We start from the raw sequence: 27,306 nt of genomic DNA, 5'->3' as shown, positions 1-27,306 counted from the left end.
CTGCAATCCAATACATGTCTACTCAGAAGTAATCTCCATTGGGTTCAATGGGACTTACTCCCAGGTAAGTGTGTATCGGATTGCAGCCTTAGTTCTTTAAGCCCAGGGGAAAATATTGTGGTGAGTCGGGTGTTAGGAACCTAGGAAGTTGCCTTAAACCAAGTCAGACCATTGGTCCATTGAGCTTAGTATTGTTGACACTGACAGGCAGTGGCTCTTCAGGTTTTCAAGCAAGAATCTTTTCCCAGCCTTACATGGGGATGCCGGAGCTCAAACCTAGGACCTTTTGCATGCAGTGAACTACCACTGATCAATGGCCCTTTGCATTATGTTCTTGCCAGTTTCCATGCGGGAAAAAGAGGAGCCAAATGGGATCAGCAGGAGCGGTGACTGGTTCTCCCACATGCAACTTGGTCTGCCTCCTTGTGTTGATTGAAGGTGAGGAGTTGTCCCCTTGTGCCCACACCAGGACCAGTATGTTGTGCCCTGTGGTGAGGCGAGGCAAGGCAAGGCAAGGCAAGGCCAGACCAGGCGGAACTCTGGTGCAGAGTGAGGTTCAGGCAGACTGAGGCAAGACTAGGTAGAGAAGGGTTAAGGTTGAACACAGGGGGCTCAGGCTATGTGCTGTGAACACAAAGCTTCTCTATTACTTCAGCAGGGAACAAAGTGACCCTCAGCCCTATATGGAAACAGCACAACTGCCTCCTAATTGTGAGCCCTGCCTATATTGGAAGGTCCCACTTTACTTAAAGACCCCAGTCTTCTCAATTAGCCTCTAGCTATGGTGAGTGAGGGAATTTCTGGTCACAGTGATTCCTCCATGGAGTCCAAAGAGGATGGCCACACCACATCCTCTGGCTGCAGGGAGAGAGCGTATAATATAATAAGAGAGGTTACTTGGTTACTTGAGAGAGTGCAGCCATTAAAAACCAACAAAGCGAAGATAAACCTGACTAAACACCTACCATCTCTAACTCAGGTTTCTCAGCAAAAGACCAAGAGTCTTTGAGCATAATCAGTTACCAGATGGTCAGAGTCAGGTGAAAGAGCAGAGTCCAGTGGAGTCCTCCAGACACTCAGTAGGGTGACCTAAAGCTTAGGATCCCCCCCCAAGGCTAAAGCCTCAGAGAAAGGGTTTAAAAACCTTTTTTTCCCCAAAGCACTCAAAAGCAGAACTTGTCAATCACATCAGGTGGCAACACTTCTGGGATGAGTCCTGCAGGCCCTCCCCCTTCTGTTTTGGAGTCCTCTGCTTCATCACCTGAAAAGGACTCTGACTTCTGCTCCTCGACACCGTATGCTTGACCCTCAACCATTACCACAGTGAAGCATGACACTTCACAGAACCACCCCGTGAGATTCAGCATTGGAAGTAAAGGTCTGGATAAAATTTGAGTCAGCCGTAACCCTTCTGCCTCATTCATGCAGATCCACTAGATTTCGGAAAAACAGCAGATGCTTGAATGGAAAACTGCAGTTACTTTAAATAGCACCAGAAAGCCTGCATAGCCTCACCCTGACACACATAGCACTCTCAATGTTATACATACTGGAAACACGCCAAACCTTTTTTCTGGTTAGTTTTTTTTATGCTGTTAACAAACTTTATACCATCGTTCTCTAGTTTTTAAAGCATAGTCCATCCCTGGGGAAAGTCAACATAAACTCACATGGAATTAAGATGAAGAAAGAAGTTGTAAATATAAAGCAGTCAGACTTCCTTTATACACTATCTGCTGATTTCTGTCTCTCTCTTCACCCCCACCTTCAATCCCAAACTACATTATTGCAATACCTACTGATAACCAGCAGGAGATGCAGTAATTCAATAATCAAATCTAGCTCCTGAGTTGAAGCAAAGGCTTCCATTCAATGGAAAAAACTTTCACTGTTACTACATTCATCAAAAGAACAGTGTGCATGCTCTCATCAGGGAATGAATACAGGCTCGTGTCTATAAGGGAATTCAATATCAATATCTGGTTTCATAAAAGGGCTGCTGCAGGAGTGTGATAAAAGAAGCAATCTGATTATCTTTTAGTGGGGATGTACATAAATTATTTCATTTAAGCGCACAATATTAAGCAACTGGTATAGAATTTGAAGAACTAACTGGGAATGAAGAACTGCAATGCTGAAAACTGTATTGCAAGAAACTATGCTGAGACAAAAAAAAGAAATGTCCACCTTCTATATGAAGAAACCTCAAACAAAAGCATGCACATTTTAGGCCAATGCAGCGCCTTTTCTACAATACTTTGGGTGCTTTATTCTAAACCCAGTATGTGGAATTTTGCATGTGGCCACAGCACTGAAAACTTCAAATATTCCTGGCAAAATGTAACTGAAATCATCAGGATTTATAGAGTTTATATAAGTAAATTCTAGCAGTAAATTGTACGCAATACTGTTCTGGTGGTGGCATAATCTGGAATATATGTGTGCTGAGTACTTGTGGGGTGTGGAAACAGGTGGGTGGACGCAGGATCCTACCTCTAAGCCACACTTGTCCCCTCTCCCCACCCCAAAGAAAAATCTCTAAGCCTACAATGCTTACTGGTAGAGATGTGTGAGATCTCTAAAACTCTCCATGGTGTTTCCCTAAGGGAGAGGGATGAATTAGGTGTCTATCAATAGGTCAATCAATAGATAGATCGATAGATCGACAGATAGACATACACACCCCAAATCAATCCCAAAGCTTTGAAAAATGTCATCCTTCTGAGCCCTCACCCACTTTCCTTTCTTTTCATTTGGCAGTGGCTATACCAAGGGCTTATCCAAACGGAGCAGGATAATCCACGGTTTCCATATTCGGTTTGTCATCTGATAGGCCTCACTTTGCCTTTCAGTTCGCTCTTTCCCAATTAAAAAAAATGCTTTTTTGCACCCGCACATGCAGCGGTAAGACCCCTACATTCTTTTCGCCTTTTTCCAAGCTCCACCTCTAAAACCTCCCCCTATCAACCAATTGGTCAGCAAAACAATTACGTATGCTCCTCTCCCCCTTTGCAACGAAGCACAATATGGCTGTAAAGGAGTTCTCGCCTGGGAAGGAAAGGCTGCTGGTTGGTTTCACGCCTGCCTTCCCACAGAATGAAATTGACAAAGCTTTTGGAGCAGGCTTGAAACCAACCAGAAGCCCTTTTCTTGTTTGCATTTGCGATATTACACTTAAACGAATGTATGCTTTTCTGCCTTTATTGATATTTAAGGAGATACACACGCTGGCAATGCACTTATTTCTCCAAAAAAGCAAGAAACGTGTCACCCCCCCTCCTTCTCCCTTTCCTTCTCAGGAGAATGAAATTGACAAAGCTTTCTGGAGCAGGCTTGAAACCGACCAGAAGCCCTTTTCTTGTTTGCATTTGCGATATTACACTTAAACGAATGTATGCTTTTCTGATTTGAAGCAAAAACCCCAGGGAGCAGAATGAAATTGACAAAGTTTACCGAGACAGGCTGAAACCCATCACCACCCCTTTCTCGCTTGCTGTGTATTGCAGATCTCACCCAGAGCGGCCGCCCAGTTTGCAGGCTGGCAAAAAATAAAATGCATCTGTGCAGTAGTTGCAGACCCCCCCCCCAACACCCCACCATTGCGATGATTGGTTCAATTTTCCCGGGCTTATTCTCGCACATGCGCAAAAGTGCAGATGCGTGATTTGCTGGAATGAGAAGAGGCAAGGGGAAATGCCCAAGAACCGCCCATCAGCTGTAAAGTCCGCGGTATTGCATCCTAACTCCTGAAGGCACAGCGGATGATTCCCGATTTTAAACAGCAAATCACATTTTTGCCAGTATTGCAAGAAGCGGATTTAACCCGTGAAAATGCGTAACAGCACGAGACATCATTTAGATGACCGAAAAATAATGAACACACATAGCGGGCATGTCACACATTTTGCAGTCGTCTGGATGAGCCCCAGGTAAGAAGATTCTTATAGCTGGAGAAGAGTTTCAGGGGTTGAAAAGAGCACCTCTCGTTTTGAGGTGGGCTTCCCCCCAGCCCCCCCCCAACATTTATTCCTAGAAGGACTTCACTAGCATCTCTGCTTACTTAGGAGAAATCTCCACTGAGTTTATTGGGATTTATTACTGAGTAAACATGATTAGGATTTGCATTGCAAATGAGTGATCCAACTTTCTATACAATAATGAAATGAAACAATATTTTATCAAGAACTATTTTATCTTCTCTCTGAAAGAGCTGGGGCGGGTAAGGCTGACAATGATCAGGAAGCCAATTCCACCTGCTTTTATGGATCTTGGTGTGCCTGTTCCAAAGAACAAGCATGTTCTGCGATAAGCCACATTCCTAACATCCTCCCTGGAAAGGATAGAACTGGCAAAGACATATAACACCTTGAAGACTAATGTTATTGCAACATACACTTTTCATTGGTGATAAAATCCATTCATCAGATGAAAAATTAAGATAACTCAAGGTCATTTTTTTCACTGTTAGCACAGCAGGTATGAAAATGGTCTCCTACAGCCTTTAGACTTAGCTGGGGGAAAAGCCAGAACATGGATACATTATTTAATTTTTAAAAAAAATGCTTCAAGAGACCTTAAAGACTAATTGAGATAGTAGGCTCAGGGAATGGGAACCTGTTGCCTTTCAGACTTTAGTCAGCCCAAGGCAACATGGCCAATGGTCAGGGATGATGGAAGTTGTAGTCCAGCTATTCTGGAGGGCCAGAGATTTTAACAGCTAACCGTAAAGGACATCAGTTAATTTCTAAAGGAGATAGTCTGCAAAGGTACTCAACTTGTGTTGTTTTTGATGAAAGAATGAAACAGGGATACTATTCTGATAATTTTTTAAAAAAGTATTACTGCATTTACATTCCACCTTCCTTTTAAAGAGCTCAGGGTGCCATACATGGTTCAATTATTATCACAATATGATAAGGCTAGGTTGAGAGTTAGCATCTGGCCCAAGTTCATCCCATGAGCTTCATGGCCGAGTGGGGATTTGAACCCTGGTCTCCCAGGTCACAGCTCAACACTCTAACCACTACACCACACTGGCTCTCCACATGGATACTTGAGATTTGAGTTTTTTTAAAATTATAATTCCTATAGTAATATGTAGTATGTTCAAATTGCTTTACCTTCAGCATCACCAAATGGTGACTGCAGAAGCATATATGAATAATTTCACCCCTGGAGTATGATTTGGCCCTCAGCTGCCAGCCCACAAGCAAAAGCATATATGTATTCGAAAAAGGGTCTGGAGCCATGAGTCTGGGTATCAGTCCTCTTTCAGAGATGGACCAGGATCCTGACCTTCCACTTGCCACACTTTCCTCCAAGTGGCCCTCTAGTAAAACTAGTTGCTGACCAGACCTTTACAGTATTGATCCCATTCATCCTGATGAAATAAAGAATATTTCAAGAGTAACCAGAACAAATTGTAAACAACAAAATACACATTAATTGTATTTTATGTATTTTAATTTATTTTACTGTTTACAATTTTACTATGTACATGTTTGATTTTATTTTTGTAAGCCGTCCTGAGTGCCCTATTATAGGGTAGAAGGGCGGGATAGAAATATTTTAAAATAAAATAAATAAATTAACATAAAAAGTTGACTCTCCATGACAGGGGAGAGGAACCTGTGACCCTCCCAGTGTTCTTCGATTCTGACTCCCATCAGCACCAGCCAGCAGGGCCAAATTGTCAGGCATGATGGGAGTTGTAGTCCAGCAGCATCTGGAGGGCCACAAGTTCCCCATCCCAGCTTTATAGCATGGGTAAGGGGATTAGATAAGAATATGTTCAATTCTCCTTCCAGGTCAATTATTCTGCAAAAAGCAGTCCTGAAATAATGCATATTTATTTGCGTAAGAAGAGCCCTGATGGATCAATGCCAAGGGCCCATCTAACCCAGCATCCTCTTCTCACAGTGACCAACAAGATACTTATGGGAAGCCTGCAAACAGGACCACAGTGCAACAGCACTCTATTCACTTGCGATTCCCAGCAACTGGTATTCGGAAGCAAATTGTCTCCAACAGTGGAGGTAAAACATAGCCATTGTGGCTAGCAGCCACTGATAGCCTTATCCTCCATAAATTTATCTAGTCCTCTTTTAAAGCCTCCCAAGTTGGTGGCCATCACTGCCTCTGGTGAGAGGGAATCCCATCACTTTAATTATGCACTGTGCGAAGAAGTACTTTCTTTGTCTGTCCTGAATCTTCCAAAATACCTCTTCATTTACTTATTCATTTAGTGTATTTGTATCCCATCTTTCCTATAAGATCAAAGCAACATACATGATTGTCCCCTCCCCTGTTTTATTGTCACAACAGTCCTGTGAGGTGGGTTAGGTTGAAAGACAGTAACTAACTCAAGGTCACACAGTGAGCTTCATGGAGGAAGTGGGATTTGAACTTGGGTCTTTCCCCTTCTAGTCCAACACTCTAACCACTTCACCACACTGGCTCTCATTTATAAATCTAGGATGAGAGCGAAGTACTTCCAGATGAAAAGATATGTCTTCTTTCCAGGCAGGTTTGAGGTCTAGCACCTCTTGCTCTAAGTACTCTGGCTTCATATTTAATGCACCACTGAGCATTAAATTTAAGGCACAAGCCACCTTAGGTAGGACAGGTAGGATATTAAACAGGAGACCCAGTCATGTTCCTGTTTGGCAAGCAAACTGAATGCTCATGTTTGCTTTGTTCAATGCCAAACTTCTGACTCATTTCTGTCTCAATGCTGGACATATCTCCCTATTGACAAAAGGCAACTACTGCATATCCTGCACTACTCAGCTTTGTCTGTTTGCTTTTTTTCCCATCATGACAAAATTTAATTTTAGTGTTTGAGGACAGGGGCCCCCAGTTTGGGTGTGTGTGTGTAGATTGTGAGCCACTCTGAACCGTGGAAAGGTGGCATGAAAATGTTTTAATAAATAATAGACTTATTATCCATTCTAACAGACATAAAATGGATGCAGCGCAAGTAACTAATATCTCTGGAAGGGAAAGCACTTTGTACAATGAGAGCCCCTATTAGTTATTAATCATTCTGACCCCATTACTGTAATTAAATGGATTATAGGGAATGGATAAAAGGTTTTATATGGAACTCTATGCCTGCCTTTTCTAACTTGGAATCCTCTAGATGTTTTGGACTACAATTCCCATCAGCCCCAATTAGCATGGCCAATTGTCAAGGATGAGGTGAGTTGCAGATCAAAACATCTGGTGGAAGCCAGGTTGGGGAAGCCTGCTATATGTGCTGGGCTGACAACATGAAACCCAAAACAGGCAGGGAAGATTGCAAGTTTGTTAGTCCACAGTGGTACTGAAAACAAGCAAGTGAAGACAAGCAAGTGAAGACGTTGCTCGCAAGATGCCTCCCTCTTACCTGGCATGCAGGTACAGGAATAAAGTGTAATGTCCTCCACTTTAAACTTGGAATTGATGGGGTAGTAATCTGCTAATTTGATCATCTTCTTGAAAGCATCATAGATAAAGATGAAGCTGATCAGGGATGAGAAACCCTCTTCCGTGAACCGGGTGAAGTACTGGACTAAGAAGCTGGCATCAGTAGCAACTAGAACAAGACACAGGAAGGCCGACCACAAGCCAATCCAGAGGCGGAACTCCAGATAATCAAAGCCATTATCTCTGCAAATAAAGAGGTAACACAGTTAAAATATAGATTGAAGATGTAAGGGACAAAGAGACTGTATTAAAAAAAACCCAAAGCAGAGCATCCCACTCAGTTAAAACCCACCCTTTTGTTTTTGGAACAGCTATAGTCAATGCGAAGGGGGGGGTCAGGGAAATCATATTGTGCATGGTTTGTTCTCATTCTCCTACTTGTAGGGAGGCAAAGAGCTGAGCATGGGCACTGAAACCCCGTCCCCCTAACCACTGGACACCACTCGTTTCCCCTCCCCCCCATGCAATGCCAGCTTTTCATATTTCACCAGGTCTTACTCACCAACTTTCAAGCCCATTTCCACAGCCATGAGGGCTAGTAACATCTTTAAAAAGTGAAATGTAATAATCAGGTTGCCACACTCAACATATAAAATTCCACTATTTCACATTATAGCCACAGAAATCTGTAGAGTGCCAGTGATTTCTTTAATGAGTTAGGAATGAGGTGGGCAATATGAAATCCAAAACAGAAGCAACCGTATGCACACACAAGGTCCCAGGTTCAGTCTCCAACATCTCCACTCAGAAGGACTTCAGGAAGCAAGTCTGGGAAAGACCCCCCTCTGGTTGAAGAGCCACTGCAGCCAGAACATATAATACTTAGGTAGACCAGGGGTGAGGAACCTTTTTCAGACTGAGGGCCATGTTACCTTCTGGGGGCCACATGCCAGCACTGGGCGGGACCAGAAGCAGAAGTGGGTGAAGCAACAAATCTGAGTTTTACTTTTGTATAGTAGATTAGTTTCCGCACATGCTCATGCACCCCTCTCTGGCCTCCATCCAGACAAGCAAAAGACATTATCAGAGTTCAAGGACACATTCCAGCCAGGAAAAAGCACTTAAGGAAGGTATGAAGCCCAGTGAGGGGCTGAACTTGGGGTAATGGTGTGGCATAGAGAGAAGCCTAGAGCACTGCATTTCGCTTCTGGCTCTGAGTTCACCCATTCTTGGGTTAGATGGACCAACTATATAGGCAGCTTCATCAGTTCAACACAGCCAACCCCTTTTTTGGATGCTCCTTATCTGAGCAAGTCTCACAGAGGTTTCTGGTGAAAGGTTGTGGAAAAGACCAGGTAATACAATTTCCTGCTCCCAAGCAGCCCAACCCACAGGGTAATTCTCGTGCACGTGCCCCACTTAAATAACACCATTGCTATTTGTGATGGGATGTAAAGAAAGGGACCATTTATGCATGCAAGATGGAAGGCACCCAAGGGCTTTAGAGACCAAACCACCCAGCACTTTAAATTAGGCCATAAGAAGATAGTGTAGACCAGGAGCAGGTAGACTTCATGCTAATTTGTTTTTTAATAGAACTCTGAGGTCCACTTACTGGAGCCATGTGCAAAACAGTGGTGCAGATAGGTGGACGAATGCTAAGGATTAAGGAACAGAGTTCCTCCAAGCACATGCTCAGCTGAGGAATGTGGAAGCTTGGAAATCCTTTTACACCCAAATCCATTCCTGTTTTTTCCCCCTAAGCATTCTTATTCAGCAACCTATTTTTTTTTGTGGGCAGGGGGGGAGAGAAGCTTTTTACATCTTACTACCTGTTAGATCATTGGGAGTGCTGCAAATCATCCAGAGACATACCAGTAGATTCCAAAATATCTTCTCCTGACCTCTGGTGTGGATTTGCAGTACTGGTATAGTGGTGTTAAATGTACAAAGGAAAGCAGTAATTACACTGTAGAAGAGGTCTTTAATTTTGAACAAGGATGTCTTGATGGAGAAGAAGGCAGGCAGGAAGACACAGTTGGAACTTGCATTTTCTTGTGTTTAGACTTGAGAAATATCCTAAAGCTACAGCAGGAAGTGTGATGACGGAAACTCTCTTCCCCCTCTCTGTTTCGTAACAGGGCCACATTGCGAAATGATAATATCTGACTGGCACCAGGAAACATTCAGATTACAAGGGCAGGCTTAGCTCCTTTTAAGTATCTGTTTTCCTTTCCTTTCTTCCTTTTTCTTTTTAAAAAAAAGCAGTTCTGGGACATTCTGTTAGAAGCAACAGTGGCATCCCTGCAGCTTTCCCCCCAATCTCCAACCTCTCGTACTTACTTGCTGAAGTTAAACAAAAGCCGCTCAAAGACCAAGACAGGCCCAGTGCTGCTCAGAATAGTGAGTGGTTGGCCAGCAAAAAGGCAAAATAGAGCTCCTGTCACTGCGGTGCCCAGAAAGCTTTCCAACACGCCCTAGAACCAGAAGAACAAAAAGGGTTAATACATTTCAATAGCCAATTCTTTTTCCACTCATTCCCTTAGTACCAGCAACGATCACGTAGGGCAAAATTAACCACCTCCAAACCACAATATTTCTCCTGAACAGAAATCCAGTGAGTGGGGATATCAGGTCATTTGCTGTGGAGTAGTGGCTAAGAGGCTGAGCTATAAATCAATTCAAAGCTCACTTCTGCTGTGAATCAGCGACAAACTCACTAGATAGTATCAGGCAAGCTGTTCCCTCAGTCTTAGCTCTTCACTCCATCTGCGGTTTGGGAACAATAATACTGAGCTGATTTGCAGTGTTGTTGTGAGGATTACAACAAGATAAGCATTGAAAAACACCTGGACCACTCTAAAGCAGGTGTGGGGAACTTTTGGCCCTCCAGATGTTGCTGAACTACAACTCACATTAATCCCTGCCCACTGGCCATTGAGGCTGAGGCTGATGGGAGCAGAGTCCTACAGCATCTGAAGGGCCACAGGTTACCCACTCCTGCTCTAAAGCACTAAACAAATACTGCTGCTGCTGCTTCCACATTGATCGAGATCTGTTGGTAGATTTGTGGGAGACTTGGCGGCTTTAGACTCTCAAATGTGTAACATTGACAACAACTAAAAAGAATGCCAGGAGAGAAAACCAGGATTGGATTTTTGTGTAAAAGGACTTGTGAGTGTGGTTCTGGCACATATCACAAAGTCCTGGGCAAAGGATGTGTTCAAAGGTACCCTGTTCTTTAATTCTTGGTATATATCTGCACACCTGAGCCACTATTTTGCACCTTGCTTCAGCTGGTGGAAAGAAGGGTTCCAGTAAAAAATAAAGTAGATCCCACGAGCCTGAAATTTGCTCCCAGTCCCCACCCTTGGCGTAGAAAGAAGATCGTAGCTCAGATGCAGGACATGTGCTTCACACACAAAAGGTCTAGGTTCAATCCCTGGCATTTCCAGTTAAAAGGATCAGGTAACAGGTCATGTGAAAGAGCTCTGCCTGAGACATTGGGAGAGTTGTGCAAGCCCAAGTAGAGAGCGCTGGGCAAGACAAATAAATAGCCTGATCTGGCGTATGGCAGCTTCCTATCTTTCTAAATTGTCTAAATTAATCCAAGCCTTTGGGCTGACCCCATCTTTCAATAAGGTAGATTTTTGTCTCTTGTCCAAAGGAAAACAACTGGTAAAGTCTATTTCAAATTGGAACCATCATCTTCCTTCCTCTTTGAGGCTGATTCTGATTTGTGAGGGAAGCAAGCAAGGAAGACCTCAGAGCCTGCTCCAGCTGGACTGCAGACATACACACACACATATACACAGAACCATCTATCACCAAGTGCCCTGCGGGAAGGATGACTTCCTACATTTTCCTATTGTTTATTGTGATTTCATTAATGTAATGTCACTGGTAAGCTGCCTTGGAAGGATTTGTATCCTGAAAGGTAGGATGTATAAATAAATAAATAAATAAATGACATGACGAATGCAAAGGCAGCTGTGCATGAACACAAATGATAATATGAAGTCCACTTTCGGGGACTATAACCTAAGGATCACTAAGCAGCACAGTCAACAATGGAAGCCAGCTTCTGAAATGCATCATGAGCTGGAGTGAGTGAGTGAGTGAATGCATGCATGTGCGCACGCACACCAATCAGCCTTCGCCAACCTGGTGCCCTCCAGCTGTTTTGGAGTGCCTGCTGGGAATGATGGGAGTTGCACTCCAAAATGTATGGGGGGCACCAGGTTTGCCAAGGCTAATATACAGCTATGATTCCAGGAAGATCCAAAGCACCATTTCTGTGATAAATGGAAAAGAGCACAAAAAGAAGCAGCCATTAGGAGCATAAGGGAATTGCTGTACTGGGTTAGACCACAAGGTCCAGCTGCCCAAGCATTCTTATCTCCTAACAACCCAGGTGCCGAGGAAAGCTGACAACACCAAGAGGGAAATAGTCATCTTTATAGCACCTGATAAATCAGAGGGATCTAGCCATAAATACTAGGGTTGCCAGGTTCTTGGCCTGCGACTGATCCTGTATCTTTAGGAGAAGAGAAAGTCAGCCAAGTGCAGGTGTTCTTGCAACACCGTGATGGGAAAAACCACAAGATGGAATTCTCCCTTCCCCCTGCACAACTTTAAAGATACAGAAGACCTCTTGGTTGCCAGGTCCGGTCTCCAAGAGGTCTTTCGTATCTTTAAAAGTTGTACAGGGGGAAGGGAGAATTCCACCTTGTGGTTTTTCCCATTACAGAGTTGCAAGAACACCTACACTTGGCTGACTTTCTCTTCTCCTGAAGATACAGGATCAGTCTCAGGCCATGGACCTGGCAACCCTAATGAATACTGAAATGTGTAACTGACAACCATTTCCAGAAGATACCAGATGTCACTGTACACATAATCAGCTTCAACAACAGAATGAAAAGCTGTACTATATAGCATAACAAAACCTTAGGAACATGGTAGGGAATCTGCTGTCAAGTGTAAAGTTTTACACCCAGCTAAAGAGATTAAGAGCTGTTGCTATCCTCCAAGTGTTCCAAAACAATAAAAAACCATTCTAAGAATTTAGGGATTGGCTTAGAAACAGTAAAACAGAAAAACTAATACTAAAAAATTGGTGCTCCCTGCCTCACAGCTTCTGAACATCTGAGAACACACTTGATGGGGGATCACAAAACCTCTCCCAGCCACCCTGAGGGCTAGCAACATACTTCTAAAATATTAAATCCACATTTCCCAGGATTCTTTGCAAGGGCCCACAGGTTACTTAGTTATGATTTAGAGACTCAAGGACCATATGTTGCCAGCTTTACATATAACAACTATATGGAGGTTGAAGAGATCCCCCTGCCTATTCCTCAATGCAACAAGAACCTTTGAAAACTGTTGACTTGGGACATAATGATATGCCACGGTTTAATGTTACATGCACAACAAGCTGCAGTGAACCTCAGGCTAACTGCTCCTCCTGCCTTCTTCTCCTCCAGCAAGACTGTAAGGAGGAGATCAGAAGCTTTGCTTCTGCTTTTAAACTAACCTTAGTTCCTTGTTACACTGAAAATCAGGGGAAATCTGGTTAGTTAAATTATGGATTGTTCAAACAACCTAGGATCAGGATTGAACCGGTAGTTTATTATTTTTAACAAACTATAGTTTAAATAAACATGTTTCCTCAGTTCAAACATAATAAGAAATACTGGTTAGTTTGAAAGCATAAACAGATGTATCAGGTCTCCTTTTCTCAAATGTGCCAGAGAAGAAGTGCAGGAGCATATTAGCCCAAAGTTCAATGTTGCTCATGCATGTAACACTAAACCATGGCTTCGTGCTATTTGGATGAGCCAAAATGAGTCTAAGAAAAGTACTGGTCTGCCAAGCTCCCTCTCCCCTCCTCTTATGCAAGTGGGGAGGATGGAAGAATTTCCTTTCACTTTTTCAGAATCCTTGCTTGTCATTATATTTGAATCAAGGATTCTGTTTTTAAACAAACTCTTTAGATGAACAAGCCAGCTTCCTGACCCATGTTTTGAAGCTGACTGTTATGAAACTTAGCAGAGTACATTTTAAACCAGGATCTCTGATTTGAACATAACGGCGAGTCAGCATTCTGTAAGTTAAACTAAACACTACCAAAATCCTCCTTCTGGCTAAGGGAAAGGAGGGAAGGGGAGGGCACACACCCAACATTTCACTCTAGGCCATCTAGTGCTAACCATAATTTAGTGTTAGGTGTGGATGCAGTTGTTATTGTACTTTTCAGATCTAATTTCCAAGTTTTCATCCAGGAGGTGACTTTTCAACATTTTCATATGCATTTTCCATTCATATCAAAATGTTTCCTCAGAATACCCCTCTCCTCATCCAGTTTCCTCATCCACGAATTAGTGGGCCATGGTATAATCCAGCAAGAGAAGGATTTTTTAATAGAGTCAAATTTTTAAAACAAGTTTCTTAGTTTCTTTGTCTTCCCATAAACACTGTTCTGTTACAAGCCACACTGTAATGCTAACAAACCTTATTTTGTGCTGTTCTTCAATGTTAAGAACGGAGTTCATCAGGTCACAGATTCCAACTTTTGTAGACACTATAATTTCCTTTTGTTACTTTCAAATATGAGAAATGAGTAATAACAACACTTCACAGAGTTTCCAGGCCTTGCACAAAGCTTTTATACAGGGAGGGGGGAGAAAATTGGAACAGTAAATTGAATTAATTGGGTGACCTATTTCTTTTAATTAAATGTAAGCAAATTCTGAGCAGCAGATATTATTGCTTTTAGAGAAACAATAAAGAAATAATTACATTTTTGAAGGCACACAGCACTGGCCAAGCACTGAACATTTCAAAGTCCTAGGCTAGTTTTGGTTAAAGTTAATTATGAGGTAGGCCCTCAGCCTGACACTGTCGGCGTTCATGTTGGTCCTGGTCTATATGATAATTGTGAGGCAGACCTTCAGCCTGACCCTGTAAGCGTTCATATTGGGCCTATTCTATGTGGTAATTGTGAGGTAGGCCCCCAGCTTGACCCTGTGAGCATTCACATTGGGCCTGGTCTATATGGTAATTGTGAGGCAGACCCTCAGCCTGACCCTGTGAGCGTTCACGTTGGGCCTATTCTATATGATAATTGTGAGGTAGGCCCTCAGCCCCTAAACCCACTTCAATCACTTTTTTTTTTACGCAGTCAAAGGATAAACTCAAAGCCTGAAGGAAGGAAACTGCCTCAAGGGCATTAGCGTTGAAAGGCAGGGTTTAATCCTATAAACAAATAATAAATGCACTTTTGATTTACACAGTCTAATGTATTCTACGGCTAAGAAGCCTGCCTTCTCCGAAACACAAAGCCTTGATTCAAGGCCTCAGAACCAAAACCACCAGTCATATCCGTAGCAAACATCCTCTCTGTAAGAGTCAAAATACTGGACGTAGCCATGATAAATGCCTCAAGTACTTCTGAGTTAGTGTTAACACTGAACAGACTACCATACGTAAAATACACAGAATTGCAGCACAGTGCCTAAGAATCTACTTTCCTCAAAAGTACTATTTGTAGAGATAAGGAAAAAGTTCCAGTGCGTCAGCAAATGTAAATAATGTCATTTCACTGAACACACAAAAGAATGAATGAATTTACAAATGACACTGTCCCACACAGTGAGACAGCAGAACCAACCCTGCCTCCCACTCCACCCAGTGGGAATGACTGACCCACCTCTGGGCCAGCTGGACTCTAACCAGTGGGCATAATGTTTGCATACAGACTATACATGCATAGCATTCAACATGCACCAGTCTGAATGAAGCTGTTAACCTACATACAATGGGGAATGACCGTGTGATTTGGACCTTGGTATTTTGGATCTGGGGTGTGTAGGTCCCCACGCAAATGCTACCAACACGTGGATTGGTGGACCCGGATGGGAGAGGGGGCAGAGCGAGGGTGCAATACAGCTCCCTCACTATGCCTATATTTGCTATGTGCACAGAAGTTCATATGAACTAGACAACTGATGCAGAAACGTCGCTCTCTTCTAATGCTACTTATGCCACTAATTTTGCACCTGCTTTCCACTGCTCAATTTTTCAAGTCTTGTTCTTTCTAGTGAGGGCCTCCTGCAGATATCATCTAATCAGGAGGCCCATTCTGCACAACATAGGAAGCGGACCTTAGTGTTGTAGCACCAACATTTTGGAATTACCGCAAATATTAGACAGGCACCATCTCTGCTATCTTTTCAGCACCTACTGAAGACCTTCCTCTTTCAACAAGCCTTTTAAGTAGAGACCTTATCCCAATCTGCGTCTGTGTTGGAACTGTTTTTTAAGATGTGTTAAAACTTTTTTAAAGAAAGATGTTCTGTTTTTAAGATGTTTTTAGAGTTTTGCCCCTTGTTTGCCACTCTGGGCTCCTTCTGGGAGGAAAGGTGGAATATAATAATCATCATCATCATCAATTCTCAACCTTTTTCTTCTTCACCAAAATGTTTGTGATTGGCTGCTCAGACTTTTTGACCAAGGATCTGTCATAACCCTGGAGCCAGACTGCAGAAGACCTTCAGGAGATGAGGACAGGGAGTCAGAGTGGGAGAGGGAACTACCCTCAAGACCCAAGATATATATACTAAACCAGAAGAACTTGTGCAAGAGGAGCCCATTGTACCGATACGTCTTCTGAACCAAGGACGTCATGTTGCCTCCTCTGTCTCCAACGCAGAAGCCCTAGTGAAACTGCAGTCTCCCTTGCTCTTTCGGAGTCAACGTCTACCAAACCAGACCAGGCCCCTTTAAATGAAGAAGTTCCTCTCACGGAAGGTGGAGCTAGCTATTGGGGATGACTGCTGCTAAAGCAATATTTGAGATCTGCTCATGAAGGATCTAGCATGATCCCTGTATGGAAGAGACCAGGGTGCCATTGAAGCCTCTGTACTGCCAAGTCTGTTGCTGTTGCTCAAAACAGAACAGTATTCTGGGAAATCCAGGGAGGCCTCTGGACTCCATGTTTCTCTGGTAGCTGAGGATGGTGGTGGTAGTCTAGGTCTACAGACTGGTCTGTTTATCTGGCTCACTATCTGGCCTTCCCCCTAGAGCCCAGCCTACCTGACCTGCTTCCGCATCTGTTTGCCTGTCCTAGAGAGCTAAAACTGGATCCTGCAGAATTCTAGCTTTACCTGGAGTTCCTAGGAAAACATTCTCTAGAGATTGGTGAATGTGCCTGGTGGGACTCCAGTTTGTGTGGACATTCTGGAGGCCTAGGATGGGGGACCTGTGGCCCTCCAGATGTTGCTCAACTACAACTCCCATCATCCCTGACCATGGGCCATGCTGGCTGGGGCTGAGCCACAGGTTTCCCCTACCAGCGTTTGGCCTTCCTATGATTAATCCTTTGCCATGATTCTGGTGCTGAGTGAACAACTAACTGAATCAGCCTTCTGCTGGCCTCTAGAGAGAACAGTAGCATCAATGAGACCTCGCCCAAACTCCGTCCATTTCTTCCAGTCCACTTCTTCTCCCTGCCCGCCTTGGAACAGATGCTGGAAGAAGGGAGATGGCTATTTAGCAGTGGACACTGGTCTCCATAATTAACATGCCTTTCCCACATTCTTCCCCACTTAGGGTTGCCAGGTTCATGGCCTGAGACTGATCCTGTATCTTTAGGAGAAGAGAAAGTCAGCCAAGTGCAGATGTTCTTGCAATCCTGTAATGGGAAAAACCACAAGGTGGAATTCTCCCTTCTCCCTGCACAACTTTTGAGAACTCAATCAATAAAATGGTGCCCGATGCCCAAAAAACGCCGTAAAAGCGGAACAAGCGCCGTATGAGTGGGGCCTTACTCTAATTGAAAGCTGCCGTATTAGCGGAACGCTGAAAAGCGGGCCGCCAAAAAGTGGAGCCCTACTGTACTATCAGACTACGACTTTTGAAGGATGAATGCTTCTCACACAGGAGGACTGCTTTACATAATTCATTTAAATGTCTACAAATTTTACATTTGCACCTAACACAAAGGGAGGGGGAGGAGAAAGGAAGGGAAGCCAATCTGGTTGGCAAAAAAACACCCTACCCATACAGTTGAAACTAAGCCCAAAATTGGGAGGGGATAAAAATTAAAAGACAGAAGCAAGCCTTGCAGACCAGAAAACTTTGGGAGAGGTAAAGAAACCTGAGAGGTATTAAGCTAACTTCCTTCATTTTGAGAACAAATATTTGATCAGTGACAGAGAGAGGAAAGGGAGATTCACAGTACTTGATAGTGATGTATTTCCCTATCTTCTGCAGTTTCATGCAAGCAGATAAAATTTTGTTTAGGTTTGCTGCAGACTCATTACAAAACTGACACTTTTTTTCCCCTTCATGCACGCCAATAGGGAGATACTGTTTCGAAGGCAAATCACTTTTCACTTTTCCTGTGCTACTTTCTGATAGAAACATCCATTTTGGATTAAATCTAGATTGAGAATATGACAGGGCTTAATCTAAGCCTGCTGGGGCTTAAATCCAGAACCTATCCTGAACACCAAGTTTCAGTCTAAAACAAAAGAGATTAAGAAAAAGTGATGCATCAAGAGCATGTGCAGAGTGCCTTACATCACCCTCCCAGTTAGCACATTACATATCTGGGTTAGGGGCAGTAGCTGATGGCAAGGTGGGGTTGTGCCGCTCACCTGGCTTCCCCTGCAGTTGTGTCGCTGTTGCACACTGGGGCAGAGAGGGAAAAGGACAAGGCAGCAGTGAGGCTGCCACAGCAGACTGGCTCCAGCAGGGTGTTTGCATTACACTGGCCTCACCGCTCCCCCTCTCTGTCTTGGTATGTTGCAGCAACACAACCAGAGGTTGATCAGGTGAACAGCGCAGCCCATCATGCCATCTGCTACTGATTAGAGGGCTTCCAGATTGGAGGATACAGCCTCTAAGCATTCTTGAATCCTGACACCTCTTTCTTTAGAGATTCAACATTGGTTGATCTTCTACCCATCATCTTTCCTGATATTGATTAGCCTAGCTGACACATAGTGGCCAATCTGAGACCTTGGTGCAGGCTCGAATTAACATTCACATGTTACTGTTGCAAACTTGTACAAGTGAAAGGGGTGGGGTTGCTGATCCTCCTGGCAAACACAAGATTGTTTACACATTTACATTTTAGTGTCGCCCCCACAGGCTGTTTTCTCTATCCTCCAATATCTTAACACACGTGGTACAGCTGCACCAGCCAAAACTCATGCACAGGTGCAACATCCCAAGAGTTTTACTGGACCAGTGTAACACCATGACTTATGACAACACACTGAGGCAAGAACTCTATCCATTTTTTGCTTTGCACGGCAGATCGTTAAGACTATGCTGTTGGAAGAGGTCATAGAGAGAGCTGTATTGACTAAGCCCAGCCTACCGCAACTGTAGAGGTTTGAGCTGGAGTATTCAGAACCATGGCTTACCTGCATGTTGTCTGTAGCATCTCCCAGTAGCCCTCCAAAAGTGATGGCATTGGTTACAGTAGCCAGATAGATGAAGAGAATGGCAGACAGGGCTTGGATGTTGAATGCATCGTAGAAGTCGCTAGCAAAGAAAGGGGCTTTCCTCTTGATATCTTTGATTAAACCACCACAGAATCTAGCAAGAGGAGAACCGTATTTCACAATTATTATTAGTCAAAGCAGAAAAGAAGAATCTGAAATCAAGAAGTGTGTGCGCCAGCGCTTATAACAATCTAGCAGAATGCCCCTTATTAGCACAAGGCCTTCTATCACTTACTTGCCAGTTCGTTGCAATTCCTCACAATCCCCATGTCCCCCACCTCCATTTCCCCCATCGTGAGGAGTGTCTCCATTCATCTGCACATTCTCGCTGCATGAATACATGTTTTTCCTGTGCAGAAAGAAATAATGAGAATTCAGCTGGGCTTGCATGCTGGAAACAAATATGACTACCATATATTACAAATGGATAATATTAGCAAAACACCCCATCACTAAAAAGTAAAATGCCACCAACATTTTACATTTATAATTAACTAGCAATAATAAAAAATGCATGGTGTACCTAAATTATATACAAATTATAACAGAAGTCTACTGTATACTCAGGCAACAAATGATTCGGTTTGGCATATAATTGGAATGGTAAAGAGCATTATACCTCTGAAAGTTCACAGAAATTCTTCTATGGCTCTGTAAGATGAATATGGCTAACACCTTTCACTTGAAGGTGCTGATTAATAACACCAGGTGCACTGGTTAGCTTTGAGGTGAGGCACAATCAACCCTGATCTGGGGAGGAACTGATCTTAGTTTGAACTAGGTGCATTTCATATACCAGTGTGACATCAAAGGGTCTTTCCAACATTCCTGAGAATGTTCCTAGGCATGGAATAAACTTGTTCTCTGAAGCAGCTCTCCCACCATTTCCTTCTACCTGCACTGATTGCAGAATGGTTTTGCCTCCTACCAGTGCTAGGACAAAAGTTTAGCTATCTTCAATATGCACTCAGCTTGGAACAATGGCTAGAAAACAGCAGTGTATACAACCACATGTACTGTACATTTGAGTTCTGCCCTGCTCTGGAAGCATAATCACGGCATTTTGTTCAGACATACCATCTTCTCTCCTGGGTGCAGAAGAATCCAGCTAGGCACTGCTCTGATAGGCTAGAATTGATTATGTCATGAAACCAACTCCTCAGAGTCATGTTTCAACTATTTTAAAATTCATTGTGCTTTGTTTTTTTTTTAAAGTGAACAAATGCACATTTCATGTCATTAACATACATGCAACACTATACAAAAAAATCTGAAGACATGGGTGGGTGGCAATCAATTAATCAGGTCATGTTCACACATGATTTGCTACTGAAGGATGAGAAAGCTGGACTCACCCGCCACTGGGGGGAAAATGTATCTTTGGTACATCTGTAAGGACCCTAAATTAGCCAATGAGCCAGTCCAGTGCCAAGCACCAAGCAGATGGGCAACCACACACTTGATTCCCCCCAGGGATGGAGACCCTGCAGCTCTCCAGATGTTGCTAGACGACATCTCCCATCTGCCCCAGCCAGCATGGCCAATGGTAAAAGATTGTGGGAGTTGTAGTCCAACAGTGTCTGGAGAGCCACAGGTTCCCATCCCTGCCCTAATACCACTCCCCTCTATTTCCAGTTTAATCATTTGTATTCCAGCTGGCAGTACCTAGCCGTATGTGGCTGCCAACACTGTGCCTGAATTGCAAGTGGCCCAACAGGAAGAAACTTGTCAAGAACATTGCAGACCCAAGCCCTGGGACCAGCTTGGAGATGTCCATAGGCCAGATTTCACCCATTGTTTGTCAAGTGCTGGTCCCTTACCTTAGAAGCTCAATCCAAACAGCTCTCCTTCCTGTCAAAAAGCCAGAGGCTGTGCCCACTTAGATCCAAATTAACACACCTTTGTGAGTTCATCCATTTGGATTTCATTTATATCCCCTTGAAACAGCATCTCTGGCCAGTCACTTTAGATTCCATAACTGCAACGAGGCATATGGCATACCACTCTCTTACCTTTTGTCTGAAGATGGGAGGCACTTGGGGGGTTCTATCCTGATGGCAGGGTCCCACTCCCCAGGGGGAAGCACAATTACTTCGTCCAGGAACTCATCAATCCCAGCGATCAGGTCCTGCCTGTCTTTGGCTTTGTAGGCAATGTCATGAAATACCTGCAAGTAGGGGGGGAAAGGGAAAGGTGCCATCCAACACAACTTTCTACAGGTACACAGGAAGGTGCCTTATACCAGGTCAGACTATTTGCCCATCTCACCTGGTATTGACTGCTCTAAGTGCCAGCATCTCCCCAGGGCCTCAGGCTGAGGTCTTTCCAATCGCCTGATTCTTTTAACTCGAGATATCGGGGACTGAATCTGAGACCCTCTATATACAAAGCACATGCTTTAACTCTGAGATATGGTTCCTCCCTGTCATGGAGCACTAGCCAAATCACCACCAGCCACATTTATGGAGGCCTTTCCCCCTAGAGAGCTTTTCCCTGAGTCAGAAATTGCCAGTAAAACATTTTCAGCAAAGAAAAAATGGAAGAGAGTGCTTAAATGTTTCCTCATGCACCATTTTCCTATGCAACAGTTCCCAAAGTCATACTCCTTGCCCCAATGGTTAGGCTAATTTCTGGTCTCGAAACCAGTGATGTGGGTTTTCCAGAAATGTCTTAATTGGTATATTTTCCTGTGCAACTTAGGGTAATTTGCATTGGGGGGGAAATTCAGTCTGCTTCAGAAAATTTTACAGAGTGATCTAATTTAGCATATTTGTTTTACTTGTGCTTAGTAAACAAAGCTAGAAACAATGAAACTGCCAAGCTTGTCTGACAGTGAATTTGCCATTGGCATCCGTTAACTGCATCCATTCTAATGAACATATGAAACTGAAAATTTTCAGAGGAGAAGTAGAGCACTGGAGAAGTTGGTGCCCCACATCAGTACTCTCAACTTAGCTACAAATAAATGGGGGAGGGGGGTGACAGGCAAGGAAAGCTCTCACCAGCCACTTCTCAGATGGAAATTACCCCCATCCTGCCATTTTACTGATGTCTGGTGGCAACCTGTGTTCAAAGACGCAGGACAGTAATCATCACATGTCGTTCTGTTTCCAACTAGCACTGGCTGCTGTTTCCTGTCAGTTGGTGGCAAATTCACGTTTGCTCCACTGTTATGCAAGTGCCTTTCAAATCTCCCATCCTGGAGACTCACTGAGGCCTGTCTTGAACATTTTTTGGGAGTGTTGCAACACTTGCTCTTTGTGGCTGGGGTTGGTGGGGAGCTTTAAATGCAAAGTGAACTGCACCTGGCAACATGAAAGGGAGATTACCTCATCAGACATCAAAGTAGCGATGGCTCGGCCAATCTCATGGTACGATTTAGCTTTGCCTTTGGGACCCAGCAAAATGAAGAGGAACCTAGAAGGACCCCAAGAAGGAAAAGAGAGAGCAAACAAGTATTGTTATGATTCAGTTTTTTTTAAAAAAAGACATAATATGTAAAATTTGCACCACCAAATTAGATTAAATCAATGGAGCATGGAGATTCATAAAAGTCATACCAGTAGCACATTAGTAAATAAACATAAAATGTAGCAGAACTCATATCATTAACATTAGAAAGGTACAAGTGCTCATTCCCTTACTGGGTGCATAGAAACAAATTGTGCAAAGATTCCCCCTCCCCATATACAGATTGATCTATCTATGGACCAATAAATACTGTATATTGGGCCAAAACCCTTGATGATGACCTGTAAGGACAGAATGCACACAGTCCAGAAAGAGTTAAACACTTCAAAATGGGGGAGACGCTGTTCTCCAGACAATGTTTCAAGGGCTTGGGGAACATTTTGCCACAGAACATGAACCCTGACAACATTGGTCAGCACAGTGCAGTCATGGCTTTACAGTGACTGAACACATGTGCTCATGCATGCACAGGCCTTTGTATGCGCAATACTCATAGAGAGGCTCTTGAAAACCCTTCTTTACAAGTAAAACTGTCATGATGCAGGGTTGACTCCCCATCTTCAGGGGGACATGCCATGGATTCAGAGGATGTATCTGACAGAGAGGAGGATGTGCCCTCTGAACCATTCTGTGACACCCCTGCATCTTCAGAAGATCCAGCACCAGTGAAGCCTGTGATTCCAGCAACTCTCTGGTATGAAGAGGTCATGTTCACATCTCCAGACTCAGAGGACTCCAGCTTGGGGGCCATAGTAAACTCATGGCTTCTCCTGTGCCACCAGGTTCATGGCTCCTAACAGAGCCTGGGCCTCTTTAAGACTGAAGGCTTTGCCCCTTAAGGGTTGGGGCTAGCTGCTCAAAGGAAGCTGTAATCCTGTTTATGACTCAGTGTGCAGTTGCTGGTTTTGGAGCAATATTCTGACTGCCAGCCTGGGTGCCACATGGATCTGTCCAGGGTGCTACCCACCATGGTTTTTTGCCTTTTTGGACTGACCTCTGCTTTGCCTGACCTTGCATTGCATGACCTGACATTACTTCCTGGATCTGGAACTGGTTCTAGCAGTATGAGACCAGGTTATCTCTAGACTCTGTGCCTAGCACAGCCTTTCCCAACTAGTGGGCCACCAGGTGTTGTTGGACCACAACTCCCATCAGCCTCAGCCAGCATTGCCAAAGGTCAGGAAAGATGGGAATTGTGGTCCAACAACATCTGGTGGCCCACTAGTTGGGAAATGCTGGCCTAGCACATGCCCACACTTGAGCTAGAACCCTGCCCCACAGCTGGGACCACTGCCTGGGAAAGAACAGTTACCAAGAACCAGATAAAAAATATTTCACAGGCCACATCTGCTCCCTGGATGATTAGTTGGTTACCCCATTGTTCTCAGCAATGATGTCAAGAGTTAAGAGAGCACCACTTATTCCATCAACAGATGTTTCAGCAACCCAGAAGCTCAAGATGTGGGACTTGATCCAGCACCCAGAGGTTTCTTTCATTCAGAAAATGTATAGGCTATCTTTGAATACAATAGTTCTCAAGGCAGGGAACAACCACCCAAAAATAAGAACACAATTAAAACTTCAATAAAGTTTATATGTGACAATAAGGGTGGGGGAGGGAGAAGTACAGCAGCCAATGAAAGCAAGGGGGGAAAGCTGCAATTGTTTGCACTTGCCTGAGAGTGTGCCCCACTGCATAAGCTCTGAATTTAAGTGGAGATAGATACCTAGTTAGCTACCACTTTGGGGTCACGGACTTAAAGTCTGAAGTTTGATGAATTATGCTGTAATAATGTAAGCATATTTCATGTAGCTAAGCACAAAGTGTTAATGTTGCAGAAAAACTCCTAATACTTGTGCTATAGATATTACATACACACACTGGTATATGCACTCAGAAAAACAGTTCACTTAAGTAAGAAGTAGCCACCAGACCATATGTGTGTGTGTGCGGACACACACTTCATTTGTGACAATACTCACCGGCACAGAGTACTGGCATCTCTTTTTTTGCCGGCCATGGCAGCCATTTTGTGCTGGCACCCACGGCACTTTTATCAAGATATAAGTAGTGGCATCTAATTTTTTTAGGACTCTGCATGGTGTGTGTGTGTGAGAGAGAGAGAGAGAGAGAGAGAGTGAGTGAGAGAGAGAGACAGACAGACAGATACAGACAGAGACAGAGAGAGGAGAAGAAGAAGAAGAGAAAAATAATAGCATGAAGCCAGGCCACATCAAAACAAAAAGGAGCACACTTGTACCCCCACAGCTGGAAAGAATTGTCCACCATTTCCTGGTTTTTAAGCTTTAGAATGCAAAATTCATTCTACCTTATTTTAAAACGTACTCTCAACATGAATGGTGTACGTTGAACACATACATAAATAAATAACGTTTTGACATTTTACAGTAGAGATAACTTTCCACTGCAAAATAAATAGCAATTGCTAAAACAAATAATTCCCACAAAGTCATCTCCTGTTTCCTGCAAAGATTGCTGAAGGGTAATTTCTAGAGATCCTGGCAAAGCTCACCAGCCTCAGGTCCAGAAATGAGCTTCTGGGGCTTGGTAATGCTGGCATAAATTTGAGCCTAAGAAAAAATTGCAGTTTATCCCCCCCTCAACCCAAGCTGGGGGGGGGTGGAACTACCCACTACTGAAGACATTTCTCCATGATAGATTTGTTCAGTCCTCATCAGCTGTTTTCAGGGCTTAAATCCTCTTTAATTATCCCTATTCAAATCAATGGAAACATTCCATAGGCTGCACCTGGGCTAACTGCACTTGACCTCCACCCTGGAAATGTGCTGCTGGGGGGCAAAAGCCCACCCCTTGGAAGGCAGCATCTTGCCCAATGGTTCCCTTGGGAGTGGGTTTCTCCCCCTCCACTGGCAGCAATTTTCCAGGGAGCAGGCCTTCAATGCAGCCCCCAAACAAAGGAGTCAATTTAATGCCTTCCACCGGTGCGGGAGAAGCCTACAAAGTAGACCCATACCAGAGGCTAGTAATTTTGATCTGACATCCCTGCTTTGAGGTTTTACATGCAGGAGTACTCTCTAGAATGGCACTAAAATTATGGAGCTCTTTTCCAAAGAAGGACCTCTTAGCTTCATTCTGCTATAATTTTGGAAGGGTTGCAACCCCCCCCCTTTTAACTTCGACAGTCATTCAAAAGTTAGCTATGCCGCTGCTGCATTTTTTTTTAATTGCATGGATAAAAAATGTAATTTTGGAATTGTGTGGCTAAGATTCACAGGGCTGTGTTAAACAGTGTATCTGTAAAAAATGAGGTTGGAAATGCTATTAAATAATTAAATAAAGCAATAAACAGGAAGACCTTGAACAGGAAAAAAGTGTATGGTGGGGTGAAAGTGGTCAAACAGAACCAGCCATCATGGGAGGCCAGACAAATGGTGTTTGCTGAGATGCTTCATTAAAATCAGTGTTGATCCTTCTGAGACTTCATTGATGGACTTCACAGGATGCAACTGCTAAAAATGCTACATCAGTAACTCACCAAAGCAGCCTACAAACGAGTAACAAATATTGCCTCTGCAGGGTAAGAATGACACTGGAATTGACATTTCTGAAGGTCATTCATTCCCTACAGCCCCTTGGGATAGGGGCTTTTTTGCATCCTATGTGGCCTTTTCACATATTAAGAAGCCATGACCTGCAGAAACAAAGATGGGAAACCTGTGGTCTTCCAGATGTGGCTGAACTACACCTCCTCTGATCATTGGCTATGAAGGCTGGGGCTGATGGGAACAGGAATCCAACAACATCTGAAGAACCACAGATTCCACATACCTGTTACAAAAGCTGGGGGCTTCCATCTAAAAAGTAGTTGCCATCACAGTCCGATGCTGCGAGACATGGAAATGTTTAATTTACAAGCAGGGCTTAATTGGTCCTGGGGCTAAGATTCAGAGAATCTGTTGGCATGATCCAGAGCTCAGCAATGAAAACTGAGTTATGAATGCATCTGCCATGAGATTTTTATTATTATTACTTTCAACAATTTTAATTCCACTTAATTACAGTCATCTGTAAGTGGTGTACAAGAGACTCAATACAATAGATCTAGAAATGAGTTTGAACTATAAAATCAGGATTCAATTTAAATGCCTGCTGGAATTTTTTAAAAAAGTCTCCACAGAGGCTCCACAGGGAGGACACTGTCTGACCACTATTGGAAGGGAGTTCCATAAAACTGGTCGCACAGTACTGAACACGCAGCTCCTGGTGGATATGAGCCGTGCATCCAAGCCTTGGGGGACCATTAACTCCCCTAAAGACCTCAATGATCAGGGAGGGCTATAAGGGATCATGACATCCCTGGTGTATCCTGGACCCAAGTTGCTAAGGACCTTGTAAATTAATATAAGAACCTTGAACCTAGTCCGGTAGCGCATGAGCAGCTGGTGAGCACCAGATTTTGAGCACCATAGCTATGTGCTGGCAATAGTCTGCCTCCTTCAACAATCTAGCTGCAGTGTTTTGCACCAGCTGCAGCTGCATGCCAAAGCAGCCAACCCACCAGGGGTGGGGAAATGTGCAGTGCAGTGAGGTCACACTGCAGTATTTGCATTACCAGATTTTACTGGGAAAGGAGGAGGAGAAGGAGGCAAAGGAACATAGAAATCTGCCTGATGCCAGGTCACACTGCTGATCATCCAGCCCGGTGCTGTCTACTCTGACTGGTAGTGGCTCTCCAGTGTGTCAGGCAGAGAAAGGTCTTAAATCACACCACCTGCTACCTGGCCATTTTTAGTGGTGATGCCAGTTACTGAACCTGGGAGATTCTGAATGCAAAGCATGAGCTCTACCACTGAGAGATGTGAAAGCCTGGGGGAAAACAAAAACTTGGGAGATTTGTTTTTTATTTTTTTCTCAAAAAATTGGGGG

At 43.7% G+C, this 27,306-nt stretch overlaps 1 protein-coding gene across 4 annotated transcripts in view; it reads right to left on the bottom strand.

The window, feature by feature from the left end:
• The window catches only part of SLC4A4 (solute carrier family 4 member 4), a 270,897-nt gene that overhangs the window by 50,945 nt on the left and 192,646 nt on the right, over window positions 1-27,306 (bottom strand). For all 4 annotated transcript variants that reach the window (XM_061583421.1, XM_061583422.1, XM_061583423.1 and 1 more), the window contains exons 9-14: window positions 22,256-22,343; window positions 20,939-21,093; window positions 19,162-19,275; window positions 18,846-19,020; window positions 9,751-9,884; window positions 7,388-7,650 (exon numbers count right to left, since the gene is read on the bottom strand). In XM_061583421.1, coding sequence (XP_061439405.1) covers window positions 7,388-7,650; window positions 9,751-9,884; window positions 18,846-19,020; window positions 19,162-19,275; window positions 20,939-21,093; window positions 22,256-22,343 — 929 coding nt within the window. The remainder of the gene's footprint in view (window positions 1-7,387; window positions 7,651-9,750; window positions 9,885-18,845; window positions 19,021-19,161; window positions 19,276-20,938; window positions 21,094-22,255; window positions 22,344-27,306) is intronic.

The sequence above is a fragment of the Rhineura floridana genome, chromosome 9 (assembly GCF_030035675.1).
Source record: "Rhineura floridana isolate rRhiFlo1 chromosome 9, rRhiFlo1.hap2, whole genome shotgun sequence".
NCBI lineage: Eukaryota > Metazoa > Chordata > Lepidosauria > Squamata > Rhineuridae > Rhineura > Rhineura floridana.
The sequence above is the reverse complement of the archived record's forward strand: the minus strand, read 5'-3'. Positions and strand labels throughout refer to the sequence as shown.